A 23,685-nucleotide genomic window follows, 5' to 3' on the forward strand; every position below is an offset into this window, starting at 1 on the left:
AAATGAAAATTTTGTCTGAATAATTTACTCACCCTCATGTCCCAAACCTGTATGGGTTTCTTTCTTCAGCAAAACACAAAAAAAGATATTTTGAATAATGTTGGTAAAAAAAAAAGGGTTTGTTTCCATTGAATTTTATGTACATACATACAATAGAAGTCAATGGGAACTAAAACAGCTTGCTATACCAAAATTCTTCAAAATATCTCAGAAGAAAGAAAGTCGCACAGGTTTGGAATGACGTGATAGTGATTTTTTTGTTGTTGTTGCTTGGACTATCCCTTTAATTCACATCAGCTGTGGTTTCTTACACATTTGTTTCTGCGTTTAAATCACATGAGATGAAAACATTAGGAACATTTAGGAATGATAACGTTGTCCACTCCAGGCTGATTCACAGCTGGACTTATGTTCACTACATTTTCTTTTCATTAAACGCTGCAGGAGAATGTGGCAGAAAGTGAAAATACAATTCATATTTGCAATATATTTTTTCTTGAGAAAAAATACACACAGAAATGTAAACAAATAATTAAAATGCCAGCCTGTAACACAAGACTGGGAGAGGAAACTAATGAATGACAGCTGAAATACAAGGTTCATCTCTAAGCTCTGTGCTTTACCAAAACAGTTCTGCTTATTTGCAATGCCGTGTGGAGTAGGAAGATTCAGACATACGGTTAATAAATGGACGGATGTGCCCAAGGGAGAAACGGCACAATGTTGAGGGCATAAATGAACTTCCATTTAAACTATCTAACAAGTCCCTTGGCAAGCAGTTAGACTAAAAGATATCAGTTGTCTGCTATGTCACTGGCTCATTGCTTTATTTAACCAATAGTTGAAGCCAATATCGATTACTATATACAGTACCTGTATTATTCAAGTTGGCATGAAATGGAAATTCACCCTGTCTATTTTCTAAAAATCCAAATGATTGGCCTTACTGAGAACAATTCCTCTGTGTGTAAATAGAAATATCATAACTCTCCAATCAAACATTTATTCCACAAACCCCACTCCTTTCTTACAATCGACCACAAGCTCACATTCAGGTCTACATCCAAGCAACATCTGATGGATGAAAGTACCAACCTATATATTTTTCTTTTTCCTTTATCATGTACGTTGGATGTTAATGTTAATAATATGACCCTTAACAATACAGTAAAAAAGGATCTGCCGCTACTTCTGTTTCAATGTGATGTTATAGTTCACCCAAAAATAGGTTAAAACACACTAAAACATTCATTTTTACACCCTTTTTGAAGCTTCAAGGCAACAGTCAGCATTCATTGTAATTGCCCATAAAACACAATCAGAACAAAAGTCATACAGGTTTGAAGCAACAGTAACGTGAAAAAAACTGTAATAGTATTTCATGCATGTGCCAAACGTAGCTCTTTGCAAGTTCGTAACCGATTTGCTTATTAAAGGGCACCTATTATGCCCCTTTTTACAAGATGTAAAATAAGTCTCTGATGAAGTTTTAGCTCAAAATACCCCACAGATAATTCTTTATAGCATGTTAAAATTGCCACTTTTTGGGGGTGAGCAAAAACGCGCCGTTTTTTATGTGTGTCCCTTTAAATTCAAATGGTGCCTCCGGCCCCCTTTCAAGAAGAGGACAAAGCTTCATGGAAGCCGGTGTCAGGACAATCTCATCTCACGGAATGAAAATATCAGAACAGAAACTGTCAGTGCTGTAAAAAGATAGAACAGGTATCATTTTGTTTAAAGGTCCCGTTCTTCGTGATCCCATGTTTCAAACTTTAGTTAGTGTGTAATGTTGTTGTTAGAGTATAAATAAAATCTGTAAAATTATAAAGCTCAAAGTTCAATGCCAAGCGAGATATTTTATTTAACAGAAGTCGCCTACAAAAAACGGCTGGATTGGACTACATCCCTCTACTTCCTTCTTTAATGACGTCATTAAAACCGTGTTTTGACTAACCTCCGCCCACAGGAATACAGGCGTATTGATGGCGAACGACAGACGTGGTTGATGTTTATCTATAATCGGATACCGCAAAAGTTTAATTCGAAGTTGTTAGTTTGCTCTGTCCATTTCACCACGGACTGTTTTTCTAACCTGGGATAATATCAAGCAGGCTTCTCTCAGCGTTTCATACTGACGAAGGGGACAATTTCAACTATATTCCAGCAAGCAGTAAGTAGTGATTTACTATGGAAGTAGCAATCAACTTCACATCGTTTCTCTTAGTAGGATGAAAATAATCTTACTTAAACTGTGATTAATATACAGAAAGCGATCAAAGAACAATCCCTTTCCAATCGCCCAAGCTGTCAATCACACAGCGCGAGTTTATCTGGACACTTGCCAAAACTCGTTATGAAATCAATGACGCTGTTACACTGCACAACAAATCTCTTACTGTATTTATATACCTCATGTTTGCATTGGTGAAATCATTAGTGAGTGCAGAAACTGCGTTGCAATGATAAGATCTTTTTTCACGCGATCAACAGGCTGTCATCTGCTCAATGCTCATCACTGCAACCTTTTATGTGATTGAAATAGATCTAAATACTTAAACTTCTCACGATTCGTTAATCCCGATAGCTGTAATAGTAAAAACGTATAATAGCTGTAATAGTAAAAGTTTTCCAGATAGTTCCACATGTAATGCCAGATATTTCATATGCAAGCATGTCAGCCAATCACAGCAGAGGGTGTTTACATTGAAGTCTCACAGCAGACACGCCCCTTCAAACAGAGCGTTCAAATCAGGTGATGAAATCAGGCTAGGAAATATGCCTTTTATTTCTAAATTATAAAAAAAATTGATCTAAAAAACATACTAACATTATAAGGGCACCCCAGGAAACATTATAAAATAATAAAATTATCCATGGAATGGGACCTTTAATTACGGTTATAACTTTTATTTGTCATCTTGCTTTTATCCACTATTAGTACAGAACTGGGCCCTCATTAAATTATGGAATAATATTTTTTTTTTTAATTAAAACAGGCCTATTTGTGGAAAAAAAATGTAATATTTGAGTTACATAAAGCTTTTTATTTGTTTTCTTCCTAATTGTCCTTGAAATAGTGGTCAAGTTCCCCCCCCCCCACCCCCAACACAAAATGGTTTGGCCACAGATTAAAATTCGATGTCATTTGATTTGAAGTTCAGTACGCTCAAAATGTCCGATCAGCTCAAGTCCGGTGCTCAGAAAAGTAAAGAAAAGAGAAGAAGAAAATAGAGGCCTTAGAGATTTTCTAAACAAATATTTTAAAAAAGGTGGTGACGGTGAAGCTGGAACTTGTGAAGTCAACGTAGAGCAAGATATGAAACAGCGCAGCCAACATTTACGAGCCTTGTCTGGGGTTTTCTTGCATTGAATTTTTTTTGAGGGTGGCATCTAAGATTATCTCGTCCCGGGCCCAGGCAAGACTGTCAGCTGGCCTGGTCGGGAGTAAATGAAGACTGCTATGTTCATTCTTACATCCAACAACAAAACACCTCATTCGTTTCAGACATTCTTGTCTAAACCTGCTCCAGCGTCGAAACAATGGCGGACTGTGTATAGCTCACTCAGGGTGGGTCTATGCTAAAACAGCAGTGTCCATCAACAGGCAGTGTCAGTCAGTCATCACTTCAGAATCTAAGAACAGCTTGTTATGGAGTAAAAGATGGAAAAGCTTTGCTGCAAAATTACCTTTTTTGGTACCACAAACTCCTCAGAGAGCTAAATAAAATGTCGCACTGCAGATGGGAGAAGCAACAAATAGTTCCTGACAAATGTTTTGTTTACAATCCCATTACAATCTAATTGTTTCTATTGACACTGACAATGGGAAACAGAGAGACAACTATTTAAAGCATGATTGGTGGGTCATAGAACATCTCATGAGGGTGTAAGTTTTTGCCAGGCTATGGTGTACAGCTGGGAACAGATTGTTTAGGCATGACAGAGGGCTGGGAGGAAGGATCACAGCATGGTGTTCTTGTTTACTAGTGTTACAACCTTTGATCACAGAATGCAAAACATCTTGCCATCTGCTGGTTCTCAGTTTCAGGCCATAAACCAGGTGTGGGTCTCTTTTCCCTGACACTGTACCTGTGATTGGGACTTTGCAGCACATATTCATCTCGCCCTTGAAAGTATTTAGAGCGGAGGGTTTGGGGGGTTAAGAGAAGATTAAAAAATATATTTTTTAAGGCCAGAAACTAATACTGAATTATTATCCATATCTTTCTTAAAACTTTCTTATTTACAAGAGAAACTTGGCATAGAAATATATAAAAAATATTTGAAGTACTTCCAGCTAAAAGACTTTGGACAGAGACCTTAATGAGCATTGGTTAAAATACGAAATATTTAGGAGACTGACTTTTTGGTGCTTGGTTTAATGACTGACATTTATCAGATATGTCAAGGGAGAATACTGCCTCCAGCTAAACTCACTGAAGTACAGATTTTGTATCCAACACCAAAATCGAAGCGACACTGCTCATCCATGGAGTAATTGATGCCGGGAAGTTCAGGGAGCTGCGGCCAGTCATGTTTGAAGGGGTCGTCCAGCAGGCAGTCATATGAACTGTGAAAAACAAACAAAGTTACAACAGCTGTTTGAGTAAACCCAGAAAAGGTGTTTAATGAATGGCCCTATAAACTTTGGAAGCAAACAGTAAGCCTAAATTGGACAGAATGGCGTAATGAAAATGAGACTCATACATTCTAGATGATTCATATGATTCATATCATTAAAGCGGAACTCATTTTGAACCCTCACAGAAAGGACAATCACATTTCCTAATCTCCATGTAATAGATAATTTACAGTAAATGTTAAAAATCATGAAGTTCTGAGTGAGGCCAGGACATGCAGAGAAAGTGCTTTTAAACTTTCAAACCACAATGAGATTTTGAACTTCAAAAGGCTCTTCAGAGGTTTTTCCATTTACAATAGGCCAATAATGAACAGCTCAAGGATGTTCAGTAAAAGTGAAGCCTTTTATTATCAGAAATAAATCTGTCCGCTCTTAATTATCAGCATTTCTTCATGAGCACTGTTTAGGTTAAAGGTGATGTGAGAGTTGAGTAAAACACAATGATCACACAAATCTATTGCATTGGTAAACACAGATTTTCTTCTGAGAACAAGTCGATTTGCTTGGTGTGAATGAAAAAATCATTCATTCTACGCTGCTCGAAGACTACCGAGAATAGTGACCACTTCAAACTCAATAACGGTGAAAAGGCTTTTCCTGTCATAGAGAGCTACTCAATATCTAATTTTTATTGGCTGCAGTAAGTTGCCACGATTCATGGGTAATTTATATCCCATCAGCTCTTAGTCATGATAGGTAACCCTGAACATTAAGCAGTATATAAATTCAAGTGGCACTATAGATGCCTTCTGAAATGATTGAGTGAATCAGTGAGGCCTCAAATGAATAAATTACCTCAAATTGAGAGGTTTATTATATAAATACAACCCACAACCTTTAGCCCAGATCATAATGTAACAGGTCTCAGATGAGAGAAGTTTGCTGTTGGATCACATCATCTCATTTATAACTGTTGTTTTTTTTTATTGCCAATTCATATTCACATAACTGTCATGATCTTTTCTTAAAGGAATAGTTCACCCAAAAATTAAACTTCTGATCCTGTTTCATATGTTTTTGTCCATACAATGATGATGTATGTGTATCAAATGTCTCTTTAAGAAAACAAAGAGTGTTTTTAGCATTATATAAGAAATTATATAAAGAATGACTACAGTGTGCAGAGCAAGCCTAAGAAATCATCTGTGGAAAAAAACGTGAATGGCCAAAAGGTTTTTTTTTTTGGTTTTTTTTTAAACATCATCATTATCATGGCTAAAGCAGCAATTACAGGTTGTTTTAGAAGTAATCTCTGTTGGTCATGTTGTATGTAAACTGTCAGATATCACGGCGATCCACTGACCAGTTAAATAAAAGCCCTTTGATCTTGCACTTCTTTCTCGCAGCAAATTACCTATTGGTCAATCCAATTCAGGAATTATTTTTATCCCCGGTGGGGAATTTTTTTTTTTCAGTACCCTCAACAGTAATGCTCCTTCGTCAAAAGACCATATTAAATATCTAAAATAAAGATTTGAAATCTATGCAACACGCACCTTTAAACAACAATAAAATCAGAACTGTTAGCACTTCCGCTCGTGTGATGAGAGATGACGCTGTGCGTTTAATTTACGATCCTGGTTCCAGTTTCCTTAATCCATGCACAGCTTTTCAAAATGTCACAAAACATTTTCTGATTGTTTTGTATGAAATATTGAAGTTTATCAATATGTGTTTTGGCACACCATGCCGAGTGGCGCTACGCATTGTTCTTAAATCGGGTTTTATTCTGGCATGTGACATTAGCGATCGCCGAACGCGCCGGCACATTCCCTTGGATTTTTTTTTCTTTTTTTCTTATAACAGTGGCAAGAACTTAAAAAACGTAAATGTTTGATGTAAATGTCTATTTTTATTTATGTACACTCACATGCTTTTGTAAAATAAAGAAAACAAACAGGATGCATATTCTGCCATCTCTGTCTCCCTGGACAGCAGTGCGTCACAAAAATAAACCGAAACTCTAGGCTACTTGCCTCAGTCACGATAAGAAATATGTCTATAGAAAGCTTGAAATATGAACAGATAGGTCTATTCTCTGATTATGTAATCCATATGAAACCAACAAGAGGTACAGAGGTAATCTGTAAACTAATCTAATCTCGATCTTATTAAATGTAAATCACTCAGAATTCAAATGTAAAAATGGATTAAAACATTAAACTTCGTCTAAATATTCCAATTAAAATTCAAAATTATTTTATAAATGTTACTTTAACATCGGCAAGAAATACCTACTGTGGTTCTTGATTTATTTTCATGAATAAAAATTAAAAAAATTAAAAACATCCTCCCTCTGCTTTTTACACAAATCACACCCTGATCATAAGGCATACCTGTGAAGAGACATTTTCCTTTTAAAATATGCACATAAATTCAAGGCCTTCCAGTTTCTAGATAAAACATAGAGAGGTGTGAGAAGAGAGAAGTGTGAACTTACTGAATATATCTTTTCAGCTCTTGGCCACTGCACATTGACCAGTGGTAGCGGTGGAAGGCTGCTTGCACCAGAGGAGCCATGACACTTCCCATGGCTGTTTCGTCACCGCAGCGGTTGCCCTGACCGTCATGCTCCATTCCCAGTCTACAGATCAGGCATGATTTTGGTAAGTAGGGACATTTGAGTGCAGAAATGGAAACATTTTCTACCCCAATTAGCATAGTAATATCTAAACAGGGACGCACCTCATCTCCCAACATCATCATTAATGGTTATGAAATTACAAAAGGACACTGTGACCTTGTGACCTAACCAGGTGATACACAACAAAGCAATGAAAGCTATACTATTGATGATCTGAATCTTTTGCCTAACTAGCTGTGTTGGTTATTTTTGCAGTATTGCAGGGGATAGCCCCGCCCACAATGAAATCTGATTGGACAGAATCTCACTCATGTACATGGAAAATCTCACTCATGTATATTAAATATCAAACATGAATAAGCCCAGAAGAGATTGATTAAATGCTGAAAAACAAACAATACTACTTCTAAACACCTACACTAGCACTTAAAAGTCTGGGGTCAGTAAGATTAGTTCTTGTTTTTGAAAGAAGTCTATTAAATATACGTAATATTATACGTTGGAAATATTTTGTAACAATGTAAACAAAATTACTGTCAATTTTGGTTCAATTTAATGCACCCCTGCTGAATAAAAGTATAAATGTGCATGTCATAATGCATGTCGGTCTGTATTATTGTATATTTCAGTTTAATTGACAAAGCATCATTTATTTTTTATATACTGCCATTGAAATGTTTAGGATCGGGAAGATTCTTTAAATGTTTTTAAAAGAAGTCTCTTATGCTCACCAAGGCTGCATGTATTGTGAAACATTATTATCTATTTTTTTTTAAAGATTGCCTGTTCTCGTGTTTAACCACTATCTATAAATAGTTCCCTGAAGGACTGGCCGAGATGAAGCTGTTCTCTGCGGGTACATGAGCGCTGAAAGGCCACTGTCGGCCTGGAGCTCAATCTCCGAAAACGTCTAAACAAATTGTAAAATAGGCACTATGTTTAATATGAGTCACATATTTGAGGTCTAAATAACTACATTCTCGCCAAAAAAAAAAACTGTTCAAAACTACATTTTGTGACACGACAACAGTAGTTTTGTAAATAATATGGTGGATTTGCTAGACCGCCATGACAGTCGTCATACAAACAGTAAAACAGTTAGTGCTGATACTGTGTGAAGGCTGGAAAAGGCTATCAGCCAATCAGTATCGAGAACCAGAAATAACTGTTGTATTGTTGCAATACTAATGTCGAACAGATGGATAAGTTTGCCTAGGCATTGGTATGGAAAGAGGAAGGACAGAGGCTTAAGCAGAAATCAATTGGCTGCCAGCCAGAAAATGAGAGAGGCCCTGACATCTCTCTTTGAATTAAATAAAATGTTATTTCAGTCTGTGCTAAAGCCAAACTGAATGAAAGACTAGCAGTAGATGGTGGCAAGATGTAGAGTAATTATGGTTTATCATTCTTGTCATGTGCTCAATGAAAACTGGATAAAGGCATTTGAAAGAAAGAGATACACAGATAGAGACAGAGAATTTGAGAGGGTGAAGTCCTGGACAATAGTTTCAATATGGAGAAGGAGATAAGGAGTTGGCCTTAATGACTAATCTGTGTGTAGGTGGTGGTTTTTTATGAAACCCCTTTGATTGTTATATTACTACAGACTTTTAGCAACTGTTGTCAAAAAAGGAATTTAAGCTCACTCACAAAAGGGAACAGGCAAGACTAATTAGGCTTGTAGAGACAGTGGCTCTCAAGCATGAGCTCAAAAATTAACATGAGGGCTGTTTTGAACAACATGAGAGACTGACTTTACATCAAGGAAGTAAGTAAGGACAAAATATGATCTATTTCTTAAATATACTGAGACTTTTTCACTATTAGATAATATCCTCACAAAAGATAAGCAAGTTCACTTGTATGAGGCATCAACATTTTCTTTTGTCCATTGTGTTACTCTTAATAGAGCCCTCACCTTGAGAGCAGACAGTAAAGTACATTAGCTATGCCTATTTACCTGAATACACGCATTCCATGTGGTTGACAAAAAACTTGTAACGACACTGACAGTCCATCCGGCCAGATGCTCTGAATTAGCGAATCCTGATTGTTTCTCTCATGCTAAAACGCATATGAGCATATACAAGCCCTAAATGACTAGCTTTCTGACACAATGACTACAAGTATCTACAAGGAGGGCCTGGTTAATGTTTCACACGACTTAATGAAATCAACGAACAGGCCATGGTTTGTTTCTCAAACTATCACGTGCTGCGACCACAATTCCCTTACTGTGTCTAACGTTTGTTCTTTGTGTACTGAAGGCAAATTACAAGACGTACCCCATTCAGTTGTTTTGGGACAGCTAGGACTATCTTGCTTCTCTCAGCAAAATTATATGACGCCTCAGGCTGTCAAGTTAGTCTGCCCACAGAACTACCTTTGTTTTGGCCGAGTAACATGTTCCAATCAAACCCCCAAACCCTCACATGGTACGCCACCACAAGATGCAACTGAAGAGACATTCTAACACACACACACACACACGCACATTGCCATATATGGACTTCCACGTAGTAAAATTTCATATTACCATTCCTTACAAATGTACAAAGCGTGTTCCAGGTGATTTGCATGTTCACCAGTGTGATATTAGAATAGTTGTGTTTTTGGATTACAGTAAGGTAATTTTAAAGTGCCTTTGTTCAACAAAATAATGTATCTCTATGTTGCTATCTTTGTCAATATTCGTCCTTAGTATTGTTTAAATTCCCTTTGCACAAGGAAGAAGATTTTTGATAAGAGACTGTGATAAACGTTATGGTTCCATGCGTTTTAATTCCCCGAGCATAATATCATATTTTGCCCCCTCGTGATTCCACACGGGTCGGGAAGCATTAACACACCCAGACGATCTTCCTGCTCGGAATGCTCTAAACTGATTCGTCATCCACGAAAAAGGAGGCGTACACAGGACACTGATAAAAAGTCCAAACCCTCCTTCTTCTTTCTCTCATTCCTACGCTCTTTCCTCCTCCAAAACCAAAGTCCGGACCGGCTTCGGCCTGCTTCTCTTTTCTTTTCATTTATTTCTTTTATGTTTTTCTAAAGTCTAGTTTCGTTTTCCTCTTCGCCTCTGTTCATTCACGAGCTGAATGAACTTAGCCTGAATCATTCCCGGCAACTTCACCACAAAGAAAGAGACTCTTTGAAGCTCCCGCGCTCGCACGCGCGCCGGAAGACAGCACGCGCACGCCTCCCCTCAGACGACTCGCGCTGCTTTTAAAGACACGCAGAACCCTGCGGTCCTACACACCTCATACAAAGAGAACCATATGCCATGCAAGTATCGATTATTGAATTGAACTTATGATGTGATTTCTTTGTTGTGTCTTAAGGGTTACTGTCTGTGATTTTGCCATAGCCAACTGCGATCTCTGATCGCAGATTTTTGCTTTCACTTCCGATCTCGTCCCCCATCCTTCTCTCTCTCTCATCCACTCTCTCTTAATCCTTTTCTGGCATTCTATCTTTTTCTAACTCTGATCATTTTATTCTCTCTCACTGTTATTCGTTATCTTGTATTGTTTAACTGTATTTTATGTACATAGACATATAATCCGTGTGTATTGTGTAGTTTGATATATTCCTTAGTTCGATGTATTGGTCCAATTATTAAATTCCATATGCCCTTGACTGACTCTGATTTAATTGCCCATGTTACTTAGTCCCTGAAATGTTCGATCTTAGCTATATGCTTTATCTTGGTAGGCTACGATTTAAGTAACCTAATTTTAGTCTACAAACACCGAGAGTGTCTTTTCAAGGCCTGGAAAAGATACACTTTCTCGTGTTTGTAAGAAGGATAATTTTCCTTGAGAGTTAAGTTAATCTTACGTTCAATGTTTGCTGGACAAACAGATTGTTTGATAACTAAATTAATTCCATTAAAGTTATCCCATAACTTCGAGCTGAAATAAGAACAATTGATGTATTAATGACGAACCATAACCCGTTATGGTAATCGTTCATATATCAATCTAGTTCAGCTGCGATAAATTAATGTAACTGTAACATACAAAATATTAATCATATTCATGATTAATTATTAAAATTCCCTATAGATCATTTGAGCTAATATTAATATTAATGTACAACCCATTGTTGCTACAAACTTTTTTTTTTTTTATTCAAATGTGAAACCACAAATGTTCAGAGTGACATAAAACACTTTACAAAAGCTAACATCAATCTGAAATGGCTGAAAATATAATGTTTAAAAACGTACACATGTCCTGTTTCGTGGGCTACAACGAAGGCAGAAGAGAAGCCGTCTTCATGATTGAGGGTGCAGCTGCGGACAGGGTGGCACATCCCAGTGACGGGGGCATATCCTAAGAGTGAGTGAGTGACAGAGACAGACAGAGAAGATGAAATGGTTAGGGTTTATTTTTTTCTGTCATAACTTGCCGTGTGATTCTACAGTCTGACAGCTTGCTGCTTGGTGTACTTGTAATTCTTTGAGAAGAGTAATGCTGACAACTCTGCAAAGAGCTGTCCAGGAGAATTAGATTTGATTTTTCATTATTTTTTCTGTTTCTTTCATTTAGTTATGACATGTAATAGCTATTTTACTAACAATTCAAATACATATTTGAGGATTATTGGAGGGGGATGGAACCAATTAGAGTCTTTCCAGCAAAGGTGACAGCATGTGCCAAAACAATGTCAACCTACCAGCTGTCATTACACCACATTTCATTGTGTTGGGCAATGACAGTCACTTTGTTCGAAGTGCAATACAGTGAAATGTGCAATTGTTATAGCATATGCGCATAAACTACAATGGAAACACATTTAACGAATCCCTCGATGCACAGCAAAAAAGCTCACATCTTCAACTCAACAGTGGATGTGTTTGGATAACTGGACTAACCACTGGACCAATTTCATTGCACAGCATCTCAAATCAAAAAGCATGAGCCAAAGTCATCAGAATGATTTGCAATAATGACCTCCCAAAAGTGTCTTACATGAATGCATTACCAAACACCAGACATCTGAATGCAAGATAACATGACAGATTCATTGCGTTTTGTCAAGTCGTTTATTTGGGATGTTAGTTAATTAATTTGGATGTTAAAATATGTTCTCAGAACTCTGTACCAGTGGTGTAGTCTATTTTTTTGTAGTGAGTATACTGTGATATACCCCTCGCCTCATACTCACCCGTCCCAGAGCATCACCCCATAAGCACCACCACACTCACTAATGCATACAGTATGCATCGACATGTAATTGAGAGCATTATGAAAGACTAAGTGTTATCAACATGTCAATTTATTATAAGCAACACAATACTTTAATAGACAATGACATTTACAGCTGGGGAGACTGGACTGATTTTCTACTGTTTAGTGTTAATCACCATCTAACTCAGCCAGTTAAGAGCTACATTAGCCTTATATGTTATATGAATATGGTCCCTGAAGAACAGGATTTATCAGCTGACAATTAAAAAAAAAAAGAAAAAAAGAAAACATTATAGGCACAAATACTAATTTATTTTTAGTAAAAAAAAAAAAAAAAACAGTGTTATTGTTTTGGCAAGTTTACTGTTTAAATTAAAACATGTATGAAAACTTGTGTGATATTCCTTTAAAATAACGTTTTAATAGAGTTCATTATTATTATTATTATTATTATTATTATTATTATTATTATTATTATTATTATTATTATTTTAAAGTACATTTTACTGTGCAATTTCTTTCATAATTACTTTGAGTTAGGCCAAACTTTTATTTTGGTGGGTTGTAGACATTTGAGTTTCTGTGTGTTTTAATAAACAATTATTATTATTATTATTATTATTATTATTATTATTAGGCCTACTTGAAGTATACTCTACTGTGCAATAGCAATATATTATGTTGTAATTTCTCAAGTTATACCGAACTTTTATTTTGACAGGTTGTCGTAAAGACATTACAGTTTCTGTCTGTATATGATACGAATGAATAACGATAGTTTTATCAAATGAAATGGTGAAATTCTCGTGAAGTGACTCTCATAGCAGCTCTGCGATGAAATGCACGTGTAGCCTACATCAGTGGTTCTCAACTCCAGTCCACGGGACCCGTTGCTCTGCACATTTTGTATGACCCGTTGCTCTGCACATTTTGTATGTCTCTCTTATCTGACACACTCAGTTCAGTTCATGGAGTCTCTCTTAACGAGCTGATGATTTGATTCAGGTGTGTTAAATAAGGGAGACATACAAAATGTGCAGAGCAGCGGGTCCCGAGGACTGGATTGAGAACCACTGGCCTACATCATGTCTCAATACAGTGAAATGCTGAAAACACCACGAGCGTTACGTGTGCTTCAGTGTGTGTGTAGTAGAGCACACATTGAGCACTCATTCCCAGAGACGCGTAGAACAATTGCAGTCTCTTTGAACTTTAATATTCACAGACAGTAGTCCATATCAAGATTTGATTCATTGTACAGCCCTTCTTTTGATTTATTAATTCCGTGACGTTCTGCTTTACAGCAAGTTCCATTTGTGACTGGATTCCGCGATTCGATCCGTGTCGCTTCGCAAACACAGACGGGATGAATTTATTAATGAAAGTGTGAAAGTTCTTACACAAAACGAAGTTGTTATGTATCCTCACGCTTTTTTTAAGTGGTGTGGAAGAAATTTAATATGTTCTATATGTTTGCATTTTCTTGTATTCATAGAATCTTAGAAATATGATGATAATCAGATGAATTTAGTGTCGATATGCGTATGTCCTTGTATATGACCTGACAAAAGTTAATGTGACTGAATGTATGACCGAGACAGAGAGTCTCCATTCAAGGGTGTAATATGATTAAATATGATAGACAAATCTAAACAATAAGTTAGTTATGGCAGTGCACGTTTTTGAATTCCAACGGTCAAGAAGAGACTGATCCCCGTCTGCTGATTTAAATTGATGGTCTGACGGAAATATTGTTGTGGTAAGTCAGAGAAATACATCGATTTTTTAAAGTAATTTACTTGTTATAAGCTTTAAACCCATTAGTAATAAAGTTCTCAATATTTCTATAGCGGATTTACACTAAAACACGAAAGAGCCTGAACCGCGACAGTGTCACAAGTTGCCTTACATCGGTAAGTTTTGTTGTGCTTGTTGCAAACTGTTAAATTTTGTGTTTTCTGATCCTAAGCTTACTTTTTAACTGCAGCTAGTGCTCTAAGCTAGTTTTTGACCGCACACTCAAATGGTCATGAAGAACAGCCCTAACGTTACATAACAGAACAGAACGCTTGTGCGTTCAGCTTAGGGCGGTTCTAGACCATTTTTAGTTGGGCTTCAACCCCCATATTTTTCATCTCAGCACCCCTAAAACTATAATCAGCTATCTGAACGATCAGGCCAGTGCTGCTTCTTCAGTAAAGTTTATCATTCTCTCTTGTTTAAAGGGATAGTTCACCCAAAAATGAAAATTCTGTCATCATTTATTCACCCTCAAGTTGTTTCAAACCTGTAAGAATTTCTTTTTTCTGCTGAACACAAAAGAAGATATTTTGAAAAATGTCAGTAACCAAACAGTTGATGGACCCCATTGACTTCCATAGTAGGAAAAAAAAAATACTATGGAAGTCAATGGGGTCCATCAACTGTTTGGTTACAGACATTCTTCAAAATATCTTCCCTTGTGTTCAGCAGAAGAAAGAAATTCATACAGGTTTGAAACAACTTGAGAGTGAGTAAAGGATGCCAGAATTTTCATTTTAAAGTGAACTAGCCCTTTAACTACAATTAATCAGCCTTGATAACAAGTGTATGTTCTGAAATGCTGATCTTAATTTTAATCTATGTATTCACATTCTTTATGAGTGATATTAATGTAAATTTGTAGATTTGAAGTACTTCTATATCTGTATTTCCATTGTGAGTTATATTAATATGGATTTGTAGTTTTGAGGGACTTGATGTTGTTCTAACACTGATGGGAATTTAGATGAATCTGTATATTTGCATTATTTATTAGTGATAGATTAATGTAATTTTGTACATTTTATGGACTTATTTTGTAATATGTAGATGCAGGTGAAACTGTATTTTCATTATTTATGAGATATTTTTTAAATGGTTGATGTTTTAATGTTGATTTGTACATTTAAAGCCTTGAATACTTGAAATTACAGTAGCATTCTTTCAGTAATAGTAATTATTTTTGTTAATATAAACATAGAACCTTTTTCATGGTTACGAAGAACCCTAAAGGGTTCTTTTGATTGAACCCTTAAAAAGGGTTCTATATAGAACCTTTTGGGGGTTCCAAATACGTAGCGCCTGATAGAACCTTTTAAGGTTCTATATAGAACCTTTTCTTCTAAGAGTGTAAGATGAATCTTGATGTAGCCTCGGGAAAACAACCTTGGGGGAGGAACAACTATAAAGGAAGAAGGATACCCCCCACTAGTTGTCACACTCTGCAGGCACTTTGTATGACTGTATGACTGCTGACCTTTCCTTGCAAGGGAATAAATAATTGTTAAAGACAATTGATTCCTGTTTGTCTCTTATTCAGTATTAGAAAATTGTTTGCCACCACAATTGGTATATAGAAATCCTTGGCCTTTCCTACTGCGTATACGGCCTATACCTGCGTATCACGTAGACTACACCACTGCTTTGTACTACTTGTTTATTTGCAGGTTATTATAATATCCTTACAGGCTCCTATAGGAGCCTGTCACGATATCTTTCGTCTATGATGAGAAAGGCAGAAGTAGGGGTGTAAATATTAATCGATTCGTATCGATGCATCGATTATACAGCCGACGATTCGATGTATCGATGCGTCCGCAAGAGAATCGATTAATGTGTTTATTTTGCCGCCTGTCTATTTTCAGCATCCACTCCGACATATGCGTACAACCTACTAAGCTGCGGGTGGCGCTAACCTCATTATTGTCTTCTACTTCACACGCGTTACGTTTCATAGTCTATCTGTGTTCAGAGGACACATTGTTGAGTCTGACTTTCAAGAGCGATGGAACCGTCAGAGCGAGCTGGCAATGACAGTGAAATGTTACACACTCCAGTCGGCGTCAAGTCATGGGTGTGGAAGTATTTTGGCTTCAGGAAAACAGATGGAGCAGTGGTAAGAGTTGCCGTTTGTCTGATTGCGCCCGTTTCACACATACGTTTGCAGTGCGTATTTTTTTCCGTACCCATGTTAACAGGTCAGAGCTTTCACACTGCACGCGGTTGCGGTCCGTTTATCCGTTCCAGCTGCGGTGCATAGGCTATACAGCAGTGCAGAGATCGTTTCCGCACCGAGTCTATTTGTGCTGTGCTGCACGCGCTGTAAAGTGACAGCGCATGGTTCGTGGTCAAAATGAACACAGATTGACATGAAAATGTAGCAATTTCACCATAAATGCGTTTAATTAAATAAATTGTAGTAATCTCACCATAAATGTATTTAATTTAATTGTACTATTTTTCACAGTCATATTTTTTACTTTAAGACCGGGGTAAAGCAAGGAAAACTACAATTTACCTCAACAAACATAATGAACACTTGTCTCATTCGTGGAGGTGGAAAAACAATTTCTTTGTGACATGCATTGCAATTGTATTCTGCATTCTCAATAAAAGGCAAATTATTTATTATTTTTGTTGATTTATATGAAACTTAATAGATATCATGTAAAAATCTAGTATTGAATCGAATCGAATCGAATCGTATCGCGGGGAATTCTGAAGTATCGAAAAGAATCGAATCGTTGGCTTAAGAAATCGGTATTGTATCGAATCGTCATGTAGGCTCCGATTTACACCCCTAGGCAGAAGCGGTCTGAGGTTTGCAGCTCCCCGCCGAATCAGCAGCCCATCACCGGCTCAGATTTCAGCAACACACTGCCATACTTACAACAGGAATATATGTGGAAAATAGAAGAAAACTAATCGGATCGGATCGGAGAGGAGAGGAGAGGAGAGGAGAGGAGAGGAGAGGAGAGGAGAAAATGTGTTGCCAAATAACCCAAATTGAGTTATTAAAACCCAGCATTCGTGTACAAAACTGTGACAGATGCTTAACTAAAGATCTCAGGGTAACGCTTTAGATTACAGCCCGGAAATTACTGCGTAAGTAAAATGAATGTACAGGGTAACTTTCGGCAATTAAAGTGTTCCTATGAAGTACGTACGTGTAGGTATAAGGGAACAATATGTAAAGTTTGGGGAATAAAGTGGTAACACGTAGTCGACGTGTCGACTGATTGGGATCCCTACTAAAATGCCACTAGTGCTGCCACCTTCCAGTGCCTAGATAAAAGCCTCCTGATCTTCCGCATTTGTGAATATGACAGGGCTTAGGCCAGGAAAGTCACTGCTGTTCCACAGGACCACTGGGAAAGCGTACCTTTTGTTGGAAGGTCTACGCTGCGGAAGCCACATCCTGCCCGAAGGAGGTAACATGTGGAGAACACATATGGACTGAGCGAACTTAGCGGGTAGTACAACATATGGCATGTCACTGAGGTGGCTCCAGCCAATAACAGGGGGGAGACGCAACCGGTCAGTGACGGCAGAGCAGGCTTTGCCAAGGGAAGACACGGGCTCACCGCAGGGAGTCAAAACCGTGGAAGAATACACATATGGGATCGCCGTGGGAATTACAACATATGGACCCCACCTAACACAAGTTAACAAGTACACAAGTGATAGGACTAGCATCGGACGCTCCGCCACGTCCAACACAGACGGGGTGAGGAGGAACTCAACAGGGTTCGAAGAGGGAACTCAACTGGAGCAAAAAGGTGTACTTATCCAGTCCAAAGGAGGGGAATAGCGCAGCAAGCCACATAGGCTAGTTTCTTAGCGAATGTGTTGGTGTCACCCAGCCCAGAGCTCTTAATCTGTCAGCGAGGCACTCATGTCAATGCCCAGGAAGGAGCTACACTCTCTTTTTGGAGGAGCTCACTTCCACACTTCCCACAGTGCACCTTGGAAATTTCACCAAGATGATTGCAACACTAATCTTTTAGTGGGCCAACCTCTGCATGGAAACCGCCTTCGCTTCTGCTGGTTTCCGAAACAGACAATAGCTAGAGAGGTCCTGTGACTTTGCATTCTGTCCTGAATAACCGCAAGGCGGGAGGAACAGAGAAAGTCAGGACTGGGTCTGCCTCCTCCGGGGCAGCGCTTTCAGGCTCACCACCTGGTCCCGTTTTAAGGGAGAGGTAGGAACCTTGGGCACATATCCAGGCCGGGGTCTCACATTAGTGAGAGTTAGCTGGCCTGAATCCAGGCACGATTCGTTGACCGAAAATGTGTGCAAGTCCCCTACCTTCTTGATAGAGCAAGCAAGCAGGAGAACTGTTTCTTTAAAAACAGATTTTTAACTCAACTACCTGAAGTGCTCAGGGGAGGTCTCAGAGTGCAGTAGCACTGGAGATAGGTCCCAAGAAGGTATAGAGAAGGTGCAAGGAAGATTTCATCTCCTTGCACCACTCAGGAACCTGACGATCAAGTCGTACTTTCTATATCTCAACCGCATCCTGATGTGCTTTAAGGGCAACATAATTTCAAGGGTGGAGCGGAACAGCCACGCTCTGACCCATCTTCTGCAGGAAGGAAGCACAGAAGTGATTGAACACTCTCAGGGGTCCTCTCCTGAGAAGAACACCAACAACGAACAGGTTCTACTTCAGATCGTAAGCAATCCTCAACTTTAGAGGGAGCTCTCGCAGAAGTAATAGTATCTACGTTCTTTCAGAGGTAGATAGCTGAACCACCGCAACAGAACCTGGATTTCTCCGGTTCGGTGCGGGTGCCAACGGTGCCCCATCCCTGAGAAGTCTCAGAGGAATGAGTCAGGAAGGCTGTCTAGGGAACGAGGTCCTAGTTGGGCCATTATGGGGCAACTGAAAGAACCTGCTCCTTCTTACCTGACTTAACACAGTGATGTGCAAGAGGGCTCACTGGGGAATTAACGCATTTTGCATAGGCCCTGGCGTCAGCTGTAAGCCAGTGTCTCCGTGTTTTAAGGGCGTAAACAACTAGCAAGGGGACTAGATCAGAGTGGCAACAGATGTAACTGTGCGGCCCTGAAGATATCCCGGACAGCTGGAACGCCTGGGGATGGAGTCTCCACTCTCTTCGGCAACAGGCTGTCGTGAGGCCACATGGGCGGCACGATTGAGCAGGCCGGAATTTAAAGTGGAAGAAGCGACCTCAGAAGCTTCTGACTCCATAGGAGGAGGTGGCGGACGAGTTGTGACATGCAAGGGAAGCGTACGAGCAACAGTCGCGGTACTGGGCAATACATCTTGCTGAGCAGCGGCATCAAACAAGGAAACTGCTAACAACTCGAGGCAATTGAATTCCAATGCAGTGTGAGGTATGCCCAAGCCCTCCTTACTGCATGCCCATTATACGTGGCACCTGAGCTACTGTTTTGTAGACACTTCTGTTCTAAGAGCGATTAGCCCGGTGAAACAAAAGATCTGAACACTGCTGAGAGTTTGGCAATATACCAGGTGTTGTTAACACACGGAGCGTGCTGCTTTGCCACGGCCACCTAGGGACATGAAGTCGGTGCTGAAGCGGTCATCATATGGAGGAAACAGTTTATATGCGGCTGCGTCTCACATATGCCCCAGGAGCCTCTGAAGTTTATTCAGTGGGACCCTTTCTCACCTCTAAGCACCGACCGGACACATTCCAGTTGAGAAACGTGTAAACCAAGTCCACCTCCGTACTGTAAAAAAGCTCCTCAGTCCATAGACGAGTTACTCTTCTCCAGTTGACCTGAAGACCCAACTGGCTATGAAGCACTCAAAGGGAGGGACTTGTACTGAGATTTCGATTATCACAATAGTTCTCACAATGAGAAAATGAACTATCCACAAAAGCTGCTTCAAAGTGCTGTATCTCTCTCTCTCTCTCTCTCTCTCTCTCTCTCTCTCTCTCTCTCTCTATATATATATAAATATATATATATATATATATATATATATTTCCACAAACACGTGATACAGCTATTTGTGACCGTCCATTTGGGGGGACAGGAAACGATCGCATCCAGAAATGCACGGGTGGAATGACATCTTGAAAAAGACGCAAACGCACCCGTGTTGCTCTTTCAGGAAATGGGACCCATCACCAGTGCCGGAGTACACAGGGGAATGACCACGGCAACACTGAACAGTGAACAGTGAACTGAAACGGTGAAGCACTCACTTTTCCGCCCTCTAACCAGCCATCAACAACACAGAAATTTGAAAGCTTGTTCTGAGAGATTGATAATGATATATGGGGATTATAAAAAAAAGTATTGGGTGGATTTTTACCATTATAGGCTGTTTGTTTACAGACACTGTGGACACACATCTGTGTTCAAACACCTTATAAAAGTTAATTTTGCATAATAGGTTCCCTTTAAGAAGGAATCCCATGCATCTTGCTATTCTGTATTATGTATTAAAAGAAAATACAGTACACCCAGAAATGTCCTCACCATCTACTCATATTTTACCCTCATGGCATCCGAGATGTATACAACTTTCTTTCTTCTGATGAAAACAAACAAAGGTTTTTAGAAAAATAAATAATATCTGCTAATGCAAGCTCATGGGTTTCTAAAAGTCAAACAGCATGTACAGCAATAACGACGGTAATCCATAGAACCACAATGGATGAATCAATGCCTCTGAAGTGAAACGTTAAGTGTTTGTAAGAAAACTACAAATATTTGAAACGTTTTAAACTGTAGACTAATCGCTTCCAACCAAATGTCACCTGCAGGTGCATGAGAGGGTTGAGTTCACGCTTGACGTAACTTGAATCGTGACGTAAGCATTTTTTTATTAATGCTTACAACAAAATACAAATAGTAACAGATAATAACAATGAGAAACAAACAAGACAGGAGAACAGAGACGCCAGTTCTCGCGTGAGTTTCACAGCGCGCTTACGTCACACTTCACTTTGCGCTTCACAACAGGTTTACATACAACGTGAACTTGACTCGCATGCACGCTAGTGACAGTTGATCGGAAGTGAAAAGATTAGAACATTATGAGAACATTGGGTGTGTACTGTATTATATTTTAATACTGAATAGCATAAGACATGGGATTCCCCACCAGTGGAAAGAATGAAAAAGAAGAAGAGGAGGAAGCCAAGCAAGAGAAACAAAAAAAGGGACAAAGCGCTACTTTCTGTCGGGACTTTAGTATTTGAAATGATAAGTTGATTTAAATATATATATATATATATATATATATATATATATATATATATATATATATATATATATAAATAAATGAATAAGAAGTGTTGAAAATCTGTTTTGAATTAAGTTGTGTTACAAATAAAGGTTTCTGAGTCAGTGATATCAGATTGTATGTATTTTTTATTGTACTTACCCTGTAACTTCATTAAACAAGAGGGTAACCAGCACCACTTTAATTTACAGCCCGCAGATGTCACACTTACCCTGTAACTACATGGAACAAGAGTATATTTCCCTAGTATTTAAAAAAAGTTGCAAAATGTTTAGTTTTACTTGCCTTGAAACACGGAAGACCTAACTTGATCAGTGCATTTTTGCTATCAAAACAAATAACTGTATAAATGCACTGATATGTACCCCGTAATTATAAAAAGCCTTTAAGTATTGGTACACTATTATAACAAAAAGCTACACAGTGTATGTTCTTGCTAAATTGCTCCCAAATGTAAGATTGTTGCCTATCATAATAGTAGAATAAGTACCTCTAAGATCTCGGCTCTAAAGCTATATTCATATCTGGTGTCAATAAGCCAATAAAGCACATCGGCTTTGATTAGCTCAATACCACCACTGCCAGACAACAGATGCACCACAGGTAGATGGAGAGGCCAAAGAGTTTTTCTCGGATGATTAACGAGGGCCGTTGAGTACATACAGTGGCATGATAAAGGAAATGTGAGAGTCGCAGTGACAGCATAAACACTTCATGCTGAGATCAGTGCTCTTCTCTGGAAAAGCTCGAGTTTTCCTGTCAGGTTGAATAGACGTTAAATGTGCACTGTGTGAACTGTGTCAGTGCTGAATGAGATATGCCCTGAGAGGACTGCTGCTTCAGCAGCCGCCTCAATCCTTAGACAACAAAATCCCTTTTTCTTATGTGCTTATGTAAGGGCGCTTTCATGTCTCTCTTTCCAATAGTGTGAACCTCTTTACACATCTACCATCTGTCTGAGGAGGAGTTTTTACACCAGGTAGCATTTCTTACAGTAGTGGTTCCCAGGGGGCGTTCAGAGAACAACGGGGGGCGTTGGAAGCAAGATTTTTGAAAGGGGGACGTTCACGAGTTTACACCAAAGATCCAGGCAAGACAAGATTAAATATGTAATTACAAAATAATTGCCTACAACATTCTAAAATCTGCCAGTTTAATGCGACATGTAAGCTATGTATCGTTTCTTTTGTAACGACTCTATTATTTTTCCAGTTTTATACTAGCACTCAAGCACTGACTAGAATCCAGCGCTGACAAGAATCAGCATTCATGTGCTCAAAAATGTGTTTCTCGCTGTCAACAATCCGGTGGTGGCTAGAATCCAGCGCTGAGTGTTATACATCATTCAAAACTGTTAAATGTCTTCTTTTATTTGTGTACACTCATAATAAAAACAAAATGTTGTGTTTTTCGTAAAATAAAGAAAATAAACATGATGCGCGTTCTGCTGTCTCTCTCAATGTGTTCAAGTTCATTCTGAAACGCGACAGAAAATTATCTGTAACTCAACGAATGCTTGCCACACTGACATGAGACATATGTCTTTACAAAGCTTGAAGTTTTTAAATGATGTAAATTATATAAAAAACAAATATTCTCTGTTTAAGTAATCCGTATGAAAGCAACGAGATGTACAGTTTCTCCAGCCCGTGCTCATTAGCTCTAATGTGACCACACCCACGAGCGCAAGAGCAATTGACATGCAAATCGTCCACATGAAGGAACGCAGACCTGTAAATGCCCCATCACCTCAAAAACAAAGAATCAGAGACCTCAGACTCCTCTGCTTTTCATCGAGTTTGGAAGACTGTGTTTGTGCTGTGCTCGGATTTACCTCAGAAGAATTAGAAGAACGTGATTTGAAGATGAGAAAGATTTTTAAGGTAAGGCATTTTCACTCATAAAAGTAAGCATGTTATTGTTGTATAAACTTTACATTGTAGCAACTAGTCAAACTGGTGCCAGACTAAAATGTACGTTATGAAATGAGAATGGAGTAAAAACATGAAGCCTAATGCTAAATTTATATACATGTACGACACGAGGATGTTTTTATGTTCGATAATAAAACAGCATGATATAAAAGTAGGCTAGTATGAGTGTTTAGTCTAATATGGTGAATATTATAATGTTTAGACCCGTGTTTTCTGTTAAATACTGTGTTTGTGGATATGTGCTCAAACGTAGATATGTATAATGTGGTAACAATAATGT

General features: G+C 38.5%; 1 protein-coding gene across 3 annotated transcripts in view; it reads right to left on the minus strand.

Moving 5' to 3' along the window:
* Positions 1-23,685, minus strand: part of adamts3 (ADAM metallopeptidase with thrombospondin type 1 motif, 3) — a 164,971-nt gene that overhangs the window by 60,669 nt on the left and 80,617 nt on the right. For all 3 annotated transcript variants that reach the window (XM_079871578.1, XM_079871577.1, XM_079871576.1), the window contains exons 8-10: positions 11,458-11,563; positions 7,083-7,226; positions 4,438-4,570 (exon numbers count right to left, since the gene is read on the minus strand). In XM_079871578.1, coding sequence (XP_079727704.1) covers positions 4,438-4,570; positions 7,083-7,226; positions 11,458-11,563 — 383 coding nt within the window. The remainder of the gene's footprint in view (positions 1-4,437; positions 4,571-7,082; positions 7,227-11,457; positions 11,564-23,685) is intronic.

The sequence above is a fragment of the Squalius cephalus genome (assembly GCF_949319135.1).
Source record: "Squalius cephalus genome assembly, chromosome: 5".
Lineage (NCBI taxonomy): Eukaryota > Metazoa > Chordata > Actinopteri > Cypriniformes > Leuciscidae > Squalius > Squalius cephalus.